The following is a 13,803-nucleotide window of genomic DNA, read 5'->3' on the forward strand; positions in this document are numbered from 1 at the left end:
TTTTTTCAGATAGAAACAACACTTAGTGAAGCTAAGTTTAAGAGTTGCCAAATGAATCTAATTATGTTAAGTATAAACTAATTATGTACTCGTCTATCTTATGATCCACCTTTTAAGGAGAAACACCCATGTAATTTACCGTTATTTTTGTGAATTAGATTTGATCCTAAATCTTTATTACTAACAGATGTAAAATCTTTCTGACATTTTGTGGCAGTGAAACAATAATATCCCATTCATCAAAGAATTGTAATTTATCTTTGATAATTTAATCAAAGAATAACAAGACATGTAACAGGTCAGAAAAAGGCTCTTCTAAATACAGTATAAAAATATTTATTTCTTCCACTCATTTTGGAAGTGAGTTTAACTCATTTCAAACTGAGCAATTTTAACAGCCCCACACATTTTAAGTCATTATCTCAATGACAGTGAAAAGAACAATACTCTTTGTCTGGGACAACAAAAACTATGAAATGTGATGTCTGTCTACTTTGACATGAACTCAAAAAAATGTTTGGGCCTTTCACATATAATGTCCTATGTCAATTGTTGTCCTTCATCCATTGTTCAATCCACTGAACAATTTGCTCCAGATTACTCTCCAGGTCCTCAGGAGTGTTACTGGGGAGCTGGTGGACTATCTCCTCCTTGTAGGCTTCCATGGCTTCCTCATAGATAGTCTGGAAAATCTCACACTGCACATTGTCCTGCAGCTTCTTTGCTGTGTATCCCCTGAATATAAAAGATTTATAATTAACTCAGTGCAATAGGTAGCATACAGCCACACAGTATGTAAATAATGCTGAACTGCACATTAGGCCCTTAATCACTAATACTGATGATTTCCTGAAATGTTCACTCTTTTGCTCATCCCAAAACTATTTTAAAGTTCACTTCCAGAATGAAAATGTTCTGGTAATTTACTCACCCCCATGCCATCCAAGATGTTCATGTCTTTCTTTGTTCAGTCGCAAAGAAATAAAATTTTTTTGAGGAAAACATTCCTGGAATTTTCTCCATATAATAGACTTCAGTGGTGACCAATGGGTTGAAAGTCCAAATTGCAGTTTTAATGCAACTTCAAAGGGCTCTACACGATCCCAGATGAGGAATAAGGGTCTTATCTAGCAAAACAATCAGTCATTTTTATTAAAAAACAAAAAACAAAAATGTATTTACTTTTTAACCACAAATGCTCGTCTTGCACTAGCTCAGCGATATATGCCTCCGTCTTCACGCATTACATAATCATGCTGGAAAATTAATGCGTGGTTAGTCCTTCGTCTGTGTACTTCAGTTAAAAAAGGTAGGGTTGGGTTCCTCCAACTTCAAAATCATCCGATGTTTTACCTTTTTTGTAAAGGGTGCTTGACTTTCTTTACATGTTCTCTTTGTAAACACTGGGTCTGTACTTCCAACTATGTCAAGCATGCGTGATTACGTTATGCGTGAGGTCGAGCTAGTCCAAAACGAGTATTTGTGATTAAAAAGTATATACATTTTAATTTTTCTTAGAAAATGAACAATCATTTTGCTAGTTAAGACCCTTATTCCTAGGCTGGTATCGTGTAGAGCCTTTTGAAGCTGCATTGAAACTGCAATTGGGATGTTTCCTCAATTTTCTTTTCGACTGAAGAAAAAAGACATTAACATCTTGGACGACGTGGGGTTGGATTAAAAAAAAACAAAAAAAAACATGAAATTTTCATTCTGGAAGTGAACTTCTCCTTTAAAGACAGTCATGCAGTCAAAAATGCCCAAACTGAAATATCACATATGCATTTAACAATACTGTTAATGGTTATGAACACAAACCTGCTTTCAAGACGATTGTAGAGATTGGTGTTGTCTGTGCGAAGGACAAAAACAATGTGAAACCAGCGTTCAGGAAAGAAATCACAGCCATGGTAATCAATAATGACGCCTCCATCTCCCATTTTGTCCTCCAGCTCATCCACAACCTAAAACAATTAAAATGTTAAAACATTTTGTTTTATTATGTTCAGCCTGTTGGATTTGCTTTTGACTGGTGATTAACAGTGTTTCAATAACCTGCCGAATACAATTTCCCTATCTAATAAAACACTATAAAAATGTATTTTGCACTGTAAAACTTCTGTGACTATACATCATCCAAAAGGAGGGACAATAGAGTGTTTTCACATCAGGTCATTAATTGGCGGCACTGAATGTAAACAATGCCACTGAAACTTGCATATTTTGCAGATTATTGCTGCTGAAATGGTCAATTATTGTTATGGTTTGAGCTGTACCAATCGGTCGGACAGTAAAAAACATTAGGAGTACTCTAGACTGCCAAAAGTTGAACCAGGATTTCCAGGGCAAGAATCTTGCCAACATTCATGTTAGTTCATGTAGGTGAAATATTAGGCTAATATCCTAATTAATACTGCTCGCACACATCTTCGCCACCTATTTACTTTAGTTTGTCAAAATATTGTGCCGTTTTCTGCTTACTAAGTCCTTCTCAATATGATTTAGCAGCTTTCACACATTTGTTCTATGGTTTAGACAGCATAAATTAGCAGAACATATTTAGTAGTACAATAACCGTGCAGTCCATGCTGTTTACATCCAAGTATCTCCAATATGGCCGTGTATCCGGGTAACTGACCAATCCGTGACGCAAGTGCAAACCCTCTAAGTAAAAAAAATGGCAGTTAGATCCATTACAATAGAACATACCCTGTCCTCATCCAATATAGGGCACTGGTATTCTTCATCAAATCCTTCGAACAACTGACCTGAGGAGACAACAAAAAAATTTTAAACTAATAAAAAAAAAAAAAACTTATTTCAAAGAACAATAACTTACCCTCTTGTGCCAAATCACCAACATTCACATAGGTTAGCCCTGTTCTCTGAGCCAGCTCTTTGCCTAGAGTGGTCTTTCCTACACCAGGGGTTCCTGTCAGTTCATGAAGAAGCAAATAAATGTTTAGCAATCATGAAAAAAATACATTATTATTACTTCAACTATTTTGATCATTGCTATACCTAACTAAATACATTCCAACTACATTTGTATGACAAGAAGAAACCTAATAAATAGCAGATTATTTGAAAATCACACAACTCGCAGTGTCAAGACATCCTACCTGTAAGAAGGATGTTTGGTCTCTTCATGATTCTCATTGCAAGATATACACGCGGAAAAATGATATTAATATCACAACTTGTTTTACACAAATCTCAGCTGGATACTCAGTATCAATAAGCATACAAAACATATAATATGTAAATAATCCGTTGGTTATATCCTTTTATGTGGTTGTCACAGAATAGATCAACATAAAAACGTGTTCAAAATTATGTCGTGTGGTTGATGACGCCATCAGCATGCGCCAGCAGAGGGGCGGTTCGCTACAGCTTTAAAGGGGTAGTTAGCACAATCTTGTTACTTGCGGCCACAAAAGTCGGCATTGTTGTTCTACAAAAATCATCTGTAGAAATGACCTGGGTGAGTTTAAACTGTACTGCCCTAACGGTGTGCTAGCCACTGTTTTGTTGATTCGGCCTGATAACTTCACAATGACTGCTAGCATTCGTTATGTCGCGCTAACGGTCAGAAGCGAACTGGCTGACTAATAAACTTAGCCAATATGTCCGATATTTATTTTATTAAATAAGGGGATTACTGGTATGTGAGTTATTCTAAAACATGTTTTTTATAGAAAAGTTTTCTCTGGTGCAGTAATGCATGCAGTAGTTTCGGTGCAGATTACAGATTAACAGATTACTTTCTGTTTGCTTCACTTGTGATTATATATAGACTAATTTACTACTGTCTTTCGTAAAAGGTGAATCCAATCTCTGCCGTTATATATTATGCAAATGATTTGGTTTTCATCCCAGCTCAGTTTTGCATGGAGTAACTGAATGGGACGTCAGAATTGATGATGTCAAAGCTGTCTCTGGGAGGAAAGCAGTCCTCTGGAAAAGTATGTAACATCTATGAAAATACTTTTTATAATTTTTTTTTTCATATCAAAAACACTTTTGTCCTGAATAGATGTGGGTGCTCTGAATCTACAGATGCTTATGTGTATTATATGTGTTCTGCTTGTGTTTCCTGTTAAGATAAACAGCTGGGTGCAACCATCATTTGGTGAACTTTTAGGAGGAGTGAATAGGTCCCTGAAAAAGGGGCCACTCTCAGGGGAAAGCAAAACTAGCCGGTGGCCTGGGGACCAAGCAGAGAAAAAATCCAGAAAGAGGAAAGTAGATCCTCATGTGTCCAGCAACCAGAATAGTGCGTCAAGTGGCGCATATAAACCAGACCAGGATGAGCCCTGGGTGGATATGTATGCTCCCCAATCACAGGTAAAGAAATGATGTGGCTGAGGGGTGTTTAGTACAGTTTTTGGAAAATTTACCTTTATGCAGTTGGTAGTTCCAATGCCTCTCTACCACATCTAAGTGTGTGACTGAAGCAAAGCTTCCTTTAATATGACTATTTCAAGAGTGTTTTAATAAATTTGATATAAAGAAAATGCAGTAAATTAGATTACTTTGAGATTGTGGCCCTAAGAACAAATTTGTGTATTACTTAACATTTCCATATTGCTTTTGTCTCAGTCTACAAGCATTGATGTTTTTTTTTTCTTTCTGACAGGCTGAATTGGCAGTCCACAAAAAGAAAGTTGAAGAAGTTGAAAGCTGGTTGAGAGTTCATTTGGACAAATCAAAAAAGGTCTGGCAAGTATGACATGTATGTTGGGTGATGTACAGTGGTGACCAAAAGTATTAGAACACTAGTGTTTTCACCGACTAAAAATGGTTTTAAGTCAGTTATTTTTATCTTTTGCTGTAGTGTGTCAGTAGGAAATATCAGTTCACATGTCCAAACATTAATTTTGCCAATAATTGTAATAATCAAGTGAGATTTTTGTTTGCACAAGGAGTCTGACAACAGCCAGTGCTCCACACAGAGATCTGATCTCATCATCATCATCCAGTCTGTCTGGGATGTCATGAAGAAACAGAACAAGCTGAGACAGACTAAATCCAACAAGAATTGTGACTATTTTCTTTAGCAATTAACTTTTATCAACTAAATTAGATCAACATTTGGCGTGACCATCCTTGCGTTTAAAGGTAGCTTTGCCAGTAGGTATTTTGAAGCATTTTGGAGATGTTGCCACAGTTCTTTTGGATTTAGTCTGTCTCAGTTTGTTCTGTTTCTTCATGTCATTCCAGGACTGGATGATGAGATCAGATCTCTGTGTGGAGCACTGACTGTTGTCAATCTCCGTGTGCAAACAAAAATCTCACTGGATTATTACAATTAATAGCAAAATTAATGTTTGGAAATGTAAACTGATATTTCCTACTGACACACTACAGCAAAAGATAAAAATAACTGACTTAAGCCATTTTTAGCTGGTAAAAATACTAGTGTTTTAATAATTTTAGCCACCACTGTATGTTTATTTAATTATTCATTTGGAAAATGTTTCATACTTTGTGTTGTATTTGTGGCTGTCTCCACAGGGTGGCGCCATTCTGTTGCTCACTGGCCCCTCAGGATGTGGGAAAACAGCAACTGTTCAAGTCCTTGCCAAGGATTTGGGTTTTCAGATCCAAGAGTGGTCAAATCCCTCCACCACCTCTCAGTACAAAACGGAGGATTTGTTCACACAAAGCTTTGATCCAGGTCAGGAGTCTTTTTCTAAGTCATTGTGACTGATGTTCATGTAGTGACACCGTGCATAATATCTAATGAATGATGATTATGCAGCACCCCTGTTTTTTACCACATATCAGAATCATATGGATGAAGCTCTATCTTAGTCTCATTGTAAGTTATGAAATGTTTTTGTTAGCTTGTTCATCTGACTTTTGTATTCACAGGTTCAAGGTTTAACAGTTTCCATGGCAGCTCACAAACAGGGTTATTCCAAGAGTTCCTGCTAAGAGCCAACAAATACAACCGTCTACAAATGACCGGAGAGAAAGTGGCTGAAGACAGGAAAATAATTCTTATAGAGGTGCTGCACAGAACTGCTCTTCAAAAATGTCACGATGATGTTGAAAACAGATTTATTTTTGTTGTTGCATAAATCTGAAATAAATTGTACAAAAGAGAAAGGGTTGGGCAAGTAAAAAAGCAATTGATGAAAAAGATGATGAGAGGAGAAATTGAACATGATGTTAAATTAAAATTGAGAAGCTAAGTGACACTTTCCTATTGTTTTTATTTTTATCTCAGGAATTTCCAAACCAATTCTATAGGCAACCAGGGAGCTTGCACGATATACTCAGGTGAGCACTAGTAATATAATTTGAAGTGTTGTTAAGAATTAGTTGTCACTGATATCTTGCATACCATTGTCCTTATTTTCACTTGTTCATTTGTTGCTTGTTCATTTAGGCAATATATTAAGACTGGCCGGTGCCCACTGGTAATGATTGTGTCCGATAGTCTCAGCGGGGACAAGAACTCTAGACTTCTCTTTAAGGATGTTCTTCATGAACTTGAAATTCACACCATTAGGTACAAATTTTATTTTTCAGAAATTGTTAAAATATCCAAACCCAGGGTTGTTAAAGCTAAAGCATCTCTGTTTCAGTTTTAACCCTGTGGCCCCCACCAGTATGATGAAGGTCCTAAGCCGCATTGTAACCACTGAGGCAGGAAAGGTAGGTTGTGTGGTTTGTTTTTCTATGCATTCTGAGCAGATAGTTTAACTCTGAGTTCCATAATACTTTACTCAGAATATGTGTATCTTTGAATGCTCTTTGCAGAGTTCTGGCAGGATCTCTGTTCCTGATAAAGGTGCGCTAGATCTTCTCTGCTCAGGAAGTTCAGGAGATATTCGCAGTGCCATCAACAGCTTGCAGTTTTCTTCATTTACTGGTGAGAATATAATTAATGAAAACATTTATATAGTATGTCTTTTCTGGTATTCTATTGTTCTTTAAAATATGTATACTGCCAGTCAGGAGTTTTTTGAACGGAAGATTTGTAAAAAAAATTTTTTTTTTTTTTTTTTTTTAAGAATTCTCTTCTACTCACTAAACCTGCATTTATTTGATCCAAAATACAACAAAAGCAGTAATATTTTTACTATTTAAAATAACTGCTTTCTATTTGAATATATTTTAAAATGTGATTATTTCTGTGATTAAAGCTACATTCTCAGCATCATTACTCCAGCCCTCAGTGTCACATGGTCTTTCAGAAAGCACTCTAATATGCGTATTTGTTGTTCAAGAAAAATTTATTATTATTATTAAAAATATGTAAAACAGTTGAGTATATAAGTTTCTATTTTATGAATAGAAAGATTCAAAGATCAGCATTTATCTGAAATATATTGTAATATTATACACCATACCATTCAAAATATTTTATGATAAAAACATTTATAGCGTTACAAAGATTTCTATTTCAGATAAATGCTGTTCTTCTGAACTTTCAGATCTTTAATCAAAGAAAAAATTCTACTCAGTTATTATGTTTTAAACATAATAATGAATGTTGTTTTGTTTTTTAAAGCAGCAAATCAGTGTATTAGAATGATTTCTGAAGGATCATGTGACTGGAGTTATGATGAATTCAGCCTTGAAATCACAGGAATAAATTACATTTTTTTAATTATCCAAATATAAAACAGTTATTTTAAATAGTAAAATTATTTCAGAATTTTTGTGTTTTTGCTGTACTTTGGATCAAATAAATGCAGGCTTGGTGAGCATCTTTAAAAAAACATTGAAAATCTTACTGTTTAAAAACTTTTGACTGGTAGTGTATGTAAACTGTAATTATGCAATCTTTCTTTTCAATTCTCAGACAGTTGTCTGGAAAGAAAACTCTGGGCTTCCAAGAAGGGCAAATCTGCAGCAAAACCTGCCGTAAGGGCAAAGGGGAGAAGCAAGTCTTCAAAATCAACAGACATGCAGGATGAAAGCCCAGCTATTGGAGGAAAAGATGCTTCACTTTTCCTATTCAGAGCTTTAGGGAAAATCCTCTACTGCAAACGTTGGTCATTTTCAGTTTCCATTTTGAATCTTTTTTTCTGAAAAGTTACTCTGTGATTTAGGGCTGCATGATTAATCGCACGATGTTGTGAGGCGCGTTTAGTCAATGAAGCCGGTACTTTGATTAGTAGTAAATCTCCATCATGTGCGTTCAGCTGGAGCGTTCAGAAGCGTAAATGACTGACAATTGACCTTATGCACGGAGCGTTCTTTAGAACTTCCGCATAAAGATAAGCCAGCTCGTTAGCTTCCGCTGAAGCTCATTTTCTATGTGCTATTTATTAGGTGGACACTATTAAGACTCATCTACTGCCTCGTTCTTATCAGAAACTGAGAAAAATTATAATTGCAACATTATAAACAATGTTAGCGGCATGAACTTTCAGATTCATATTATTTAACAACATATAATTTAAATGCAGAGCCTGGCAATCCCGTACTCACCATATCTGTATAGTTGTACATTTAAATGCTGACAGCTAAACACTGTCATAACGTGTTTAAGCTAACGTTAACTAGCTAGCGATACTTCCCTTCAAGGACATCTTAATCGTATTCTTGATAATCACTAACTTGCCTTCATAGTCATGAACACATTTTTAAAAGCTTGCAATATTTTAAAGCCTTTTTTATTTTCTAACTCTACAGCTGTGAAATAAAATGTACTTCAGGGACTCACTTTTCATTCATAAAAACGGCATCGGAAAAAAATGACTTGTGAGACGGAAAACAACGTCTATTCATGGAATTACCCATATATAACCAATAGATGGCAGCAGAGGCTTATTTATTGTGAAGCTGACTTTTAAAATCCCTATATATTTTTCAAGACGTCTTGCTTTTCGATTTATTATAAAATTACTAGTAGGCCTATAATAAATTGTAGTACTTACTTTGTCGTATATATATATATATATATATATATATATATATATATATATATATATATATATATATATAGTATAGCAAGTGCAGAAAGTCATTTAGCTCACACACAAACAGCCAATAAAGATGAATTTAAATACTAATATATAGTTCACTAAATACATTAAATATTGATGGTATAATAATTAAATAATGCACTCAATATGAATCGATATGAATTTGAAATATTTTATAAAATTTAATAACTACATCTTTTAAGTTTTATCTTGAACTGTAAAAGCTATTTAATAGCCTATATTTAACCAACACAAACTTGTTACTGCTGTAGTTTTGTTACTGTGAAATTAGTCTGAATCATTTAAGCTCTTTTTTGACATCCGCTTGTCATTTGTTTGGTCTGGTTATTACTGTCAATCATAGCAATGACTCGCGCATATTTAGCCGATTTACTCGCGTGTTTTTTTAAACTGGCATTTGTCATTCTTGAAACGGTGTACATGCAGAGGTGGGTAGAGTACCCAAAATCTGCACTCAAGTAAAAGTACAAGTACTTATGGAAATATTTACTCAAGTAAGAGTAAAAGTAACAATCTTAATAGTTACTTGAGTAAGAGTAAAAAAGTATCCGATGGAAAAAGTACTCAAGTATAGTAGTTACTTCTGATCTGATTGATGTGAAGTGAATTTCAAACTGTTTGGAAGCTTCTCATCAGATTTTGGTAGCCCGAAAATTAATTTAACTAGCCCAAATAAAAAAAAAAGACCTTTTTTTAAATATAGAAAATCAGATAGGAGTCTAATCAAAACTGTTTTTAATACACAAATATAAACAAATATCAAGGACGTAATTTTATTTCATTATATTTATTTCATTTAGTGTATCTGCAGAATTTTAAACTATTGATTTAAAGCAATTCATAACCATTTTTAAGATCTGCAAAAGTAAAATAAACATGGGATTGGACAATGTAAAGAATATTAAGCCATAAAATGGCATGATTTAAAATTCAGATACAGTTTCACATAAAAACAAAATATGTTACACTATGGCATGTCATCCTTTATAACATTAAAAGGGATAAATTGAGTATATCATTGTGACCCTGGACCACAAAACCAGTCTTAAGTCGCTGGGGTATATTTGTAGCAATATCCAAAAATACATTGTATGGGTCAAAATTATTGATTTTTCTTTTATGCCAAAAATCATTAGGAATGGAAATTAAGTAAAGATCATGTTCCATGCGATTTTTTTGTAAAATTCCTACTGTAAACCTATCAAAATGTAATTTTTGATTAGTAACATGCATTGTTAAGAACTTAATTTGGAGAACTTTAAAGGTGATTTTCTCAGCATTTTGATTTTTTTGCACCCTCAGATTCCAGATTTTCAAATAGATGTATCTCGGCCAAATATTGTCCTATCCTTACAAACTATACATCAATAGAAAGCTTATTTATTGAGCTTTCATATGATGTATACATCTCAGTTTTGTCAAATTTAACCTTATGACTGGTTTTGTGGTCCAGGGTCACAATTTATTATATTTATTTAAAACATAAATATTACTGTACTTGTTTAGATTTTTAGAAGGCACCTTAACTTTTAACATTTACAACAATAATTGCAATCATTTGACCATAAACAGCTGAAAAGAATGTTTTGAAATGAAAAATTAATTATCTGTCACGAGGGGGCGCTTTAGGAACGCTGAAATATTACGGTTTCCATAGTAACAGCTGTACACACAGCAGTATTAACGCAGTTTTATCAGACATGAAATGAAAATTCCAACGACACGTTTCTGAGGACAGTAACGGAGGAACGCCATCAAATGTAGCGAAGTAAAAGTAAAGTTTTTTCACTATAAATGTACTTGAGTAAGAGTAAAAGTACCTATCTTTAAATATACTCTAAAAGTACTAGTTACCCCAAAAATTTACTCAAGTAAATGTAACGAAGTAAATGTAATTCGTTACTACCCACCTCTGTGTACATGGACGTTTGGTCCTCTTAGACAAACAACACTTTTCTTCGATTGTGAATGGATTATGTAGAGAAAACGAACAAGTGCGCTCATATTACGGCACAGAACAGTTGACCGGAAATGACTTAGCTGGCTTGAGTAAACAAGGAAGTAATTCGTGCATATGGTCAATTGAGCGCGTAGCTTGTCAGTGATTTACGTCTCTGTGTATTAATTGCCGCTCCAGCTGAACACACGTGATGGAGATTTACTACTAATCAAAGTTCCGGCTTCATTGACTAAACGCGCCTCACAACATCGTGCGATTAATCGTGCAGCCCTACTGTGATTACTATGATACAATTTGCAATTTCATACTAATGGATGGCTTGTGATTTTTAGGTGAAAGCTATGAAAGCTCTCAAGCACCCAAGCTCCCTCCACATTTAACAGATCATCAGCGGGACAAACTCCTTGTTGATCCCGAAGTAAATGTTAATTTATGTTGTAAATTACACTATATAAAAAGTTGAAGTTAACTTGCTTTTTAAGTTTAACAAGTTTTTGATTTTACTATTCTCTTCAGCTTGTCATTGAGCGTTCCCATATGTCTGGTGAATTCTTCAACCTCTACCTGCATCAGAACTACCCCGATTTCTATTCGAATGTGGAGGATATAGCACGAGCCAGCGAGTACCTCTCCGATGCCGACTTCCTGACGGCAGAGTGGAGCGTGAGTGCAAATGCTGTTGGACTTCCATAATAACACACATAGACATATGCAGGGTTATTTTGATTGTACTGCAGATGTAACATTTGATTTCTGAAGACTATCATCATGTAGTATCTTAGCAACAACTTTGTTGTGTTGTCATGGTGTTCCTCTTTTCACAGTCAAGGTCGACGATGTTGGAATATGGCTCTTCAGTGGCCACTAGAGGCCTTATGCACTCAAACTCTTCTCGAGCACAAGCCAGCAGCCAGTCCACTGCCGGATTCAGGCCTCTTCATAAACCACATTGGCTACACATAAACAAGATGGTATGTTTATTGTTTACTTTATCTACATCTTTATGTTGTAATTGTATTATTCAGCCTGAATTTAATATGTGTTTATATATTTTGACTTGTTTTTGTGATAGTATCGAGAGAATTACCTGACCGCACAGTCGCTCTTCTTAAGTTTCTGCCTTACTCCTGTGAGCCTCCTGACAGAACTGGTGCCTTACCTTGCAAAGCTCACCAACCCAATGAGAAATCAAGGTGAATGTGTGACCTTAACATCCGCAAAATATACAAAAACACAATAAATTTATTCAAAAAACAGCTTAATCAAACTGCATACCATAATCTTTCAAAAAAGCAAGACTTTTTCAAAATATGGACTAAAATGAATAGTGCATTTCTCCTTGTACATAATTCAGTTTTGTCTTTTTGTTCCTTTTTATGTATTTTTCGTCTTTCAGCTCAAATAGCCTTCATCCAGAATATTGGCCATCTTTCTCAAAAGAGGGTTCCTGGAAGGTGAGATAAACACAACTTTAAAGTGCTATTGCATTTGAAATATTTTTGAAATAGTTTACCAAGTGTCTTTATTTTCAGGCTGAGACTTGAAGCACTTAATGACAAAGACCCTGGCATTTTGGATGCTGACAGTGAAAATGAAGATTCTTCTGCTGCTCAGTCCGTTGACCCAGAATCCACACCAGCAAATGCCACAACTGAGCCCAACTTGCCAAACAGCCAGGATTCTTCTGGGGAACTTTCTGCCAGCCAGCCCCAGCCCACAAGCACTGAAGCCCTTTTGGATGAGGAAGATCTCTTAATTGAGGAATATGACAGTGATTAACTGTGCACATGCCGTGGACATATTTAATATCACTTGATGACTTGCCCTGTAGGTCATAGGGTTTTGCTTTTGTTTTTGTTTTTTTAAGATGGTAATTATTATTTATGTGCTTCAACACAGTATGTTGCTGTAGAGAATTGTTTATATGTTCTTTGTTGTGTTGAAATATACATGTTCTGTACACAGTTTCAGCAGTTTTTTTCAGAGGATATAAGTGAAAGTATTTTCAGAAAACATGGTATGACAATTTACAGCCATAATTAAAGTTTTATGTTCACATGGTGTAACATAATGCTCTGGGACTGAGAAGTAGACACTTCAGATCTACACTTCAGTCAAGGAAGTGACTTCAATAAATCAATGTTTGCAACTTTGACCACTGTTTTGTTTATTTATTTATTTTTTGGGAAAAACTCCTGAATCCATATTTTTTACTGTTGGAAGGCTGAAGATAAAAACAGGCAGTCTATGGAAAGGTATGTGTTATATACACTAGCAGTCAAATTTTGAACAGTAAGATTTTTAATGTTTTTAAATAAATCTCTTCTGCTCACCAAGCCTGCATTTATTTGATCCAAAGTACAGCAAAAACAGTACAATTCTGATTTTTTTTTTAGTATTTAAAATGACTCTAAAATAACTATATTTTGTTTTATATTCCTGTGATCAAAGCTAAATTTTCTCTACTCTAGTTTTCCTCTAGATTTTTAATATTATTATCATCAATATTTGAAATAGTTGAGTAAAAAATTTTCAGGATTCTAGAAAGATCCAAAGATCAGCATTTATCTGAGAAGAAATTGTAGAAATTAATACTTTTATTTAGCAAGAATGTTTTTAAGACGTTTATAGTGTTACAAAAAATTCTTATTTCAGATAAACTGAAAAAGTAATTCTAAACTTTCAGTCATCGAAGAAACCTAAAACATTTACTCAGCTTTTTTCAACATAATAATAATAAATGTTCAAATCAGAATAATAGAATGATTTCTTAAGGAAAACCACAGAAATAAATTACATTTTAAAATATATTTGAATAGAAAACTGTTATTTTAAATAGTAAAAATATTTCAAAATTTTACTGTTTTTGCTGTA

General features: G+C 34.5%; 2 protein-coding genes across 2 annotated transcripts; one reads left to right on the forward strand and one right to left on the reverse strand.

Moving 5' to 3' along the window:
- Positions 1 to 320: 320 nt before the first annotated feature.
- Positions 321 to 3,336, reverse strand: ak6 (adenylate kinase 6). The gene is made up of 5 exons (XM_073841254.1): positions 3,123 to 3,336; positions 2,840 to 2,932; positions 2,710 to 2,768; positions 1,819 to 1,964; positions 321 to 735 (listed from the first exon to the last, which is right to left on the reverse strand). Exons 1-5 carry the CDS (start codon positions 3,157 to 3,159, stop codon positions 546 to 548), a joined length of 525 nt encoding a protein of 174 aa, XP_073697355.1. The 5' UTR covers positions 3,160 to 3,336; the 3' UTR covers positions 321 to 545.
- A 45-nt stretch (positions 3,337 to 3,381) lies between these two features.
- Positions 3,382 to 13,084, forward strand: rad17 (RAD17 checkpoint clamp loader component). Its single transcript, XM_073840836.1, has 17 exons — positions 3,382 to 3,484; positions 3,880 to 3,965; positions 4,105 to 4,347; positions 4,640 to 4,717; positions 5,518 to 5,680; positions 5,878 to 6,014; positions 6,236 to 6,288; positions 6,398 to 6,520; positions 6,597 to 6,666; positions 6,772 to 6,883; positions 7,820 to 8,008; positions 11,262 to 11,347; positions 11,446 to 11,592; positions 11,754 to 11,900; positions 12,002 to 12,122; positions 12,326 to 12,383; positions 12,462 to 13,084. Exons 2-17 carry the CDS (start codon positions 3,921 to 3,923, stop codon positions 12,706 to 12,708), a joined length of 2,019 nt encoding a protein of 672 aa, XP_073696937.1. The 5' UTR covers positions 3,382 to 3,484; positions 3,880 to 3,920; the 3' UTR covers positions 12,709 to 13,084.
- Positions 13,085 to 13,803: the final 719 nt, after the last annotated feature.

Source organism: Garra rufa, chromosome 5 (assembly GCF_049309525.1).
Source record: "Garra rufa chromosome 5, GarRuf1.0, whole genome shotgun sequence".
NCBI classification, from domain to species: domain Eukaryota; kingdom Metazoa; phylum Chordata; class Actinopteri; order Cypriniformes; family Cyprinidae; genus Garra; species Garra rufa.

Excerpts from the sequence above, each read along its gene's own strand:
- ak6 (XM_073841254.1), bottom strand. The coding sequence starts at position 3,159 with ATGAGAATCATGAAGAGACCAAACATCCTTCTTACAG. Across the intron at positions 2,933-3,122 it reads ACCAAACATCCTTCTTACAG|GAACCCCTGGTGTAGGAAAG; the intron begins GTAGGATGTCTT and ends ATGAACTGACAG. Across the intron at positions 1,965-2,709 it reads CTATATTGGATGAGGACAGG|GTTGTGGATGAGCTGGAGGA; the intron begins GTATGTTCTATT and ends TAATTGTTTTAG.
- rad17 (XM_073840836.1), top strand. The coding sequence starts at position 3,921 with ATGATGTCAAAGCTGTCTCTGGGAGGAAAGCAGTCCTCTGGAAAA. Across the intron at positions 6,521-6,596 it reads CTTGAAATTCACACCATTAG|TTTTAACCCTGTGGCCCCCA; the intron begins GTACAAATTTTA and ends TCTCTGTTTCAG. Across the intron at positions 11,901-12,001 it reads GGCTACACATAAACAAGATG|TATCGAGAGAATTACCTGAC; the intron begins GTATGTTTATTG and ends TTTTTGTGATAG.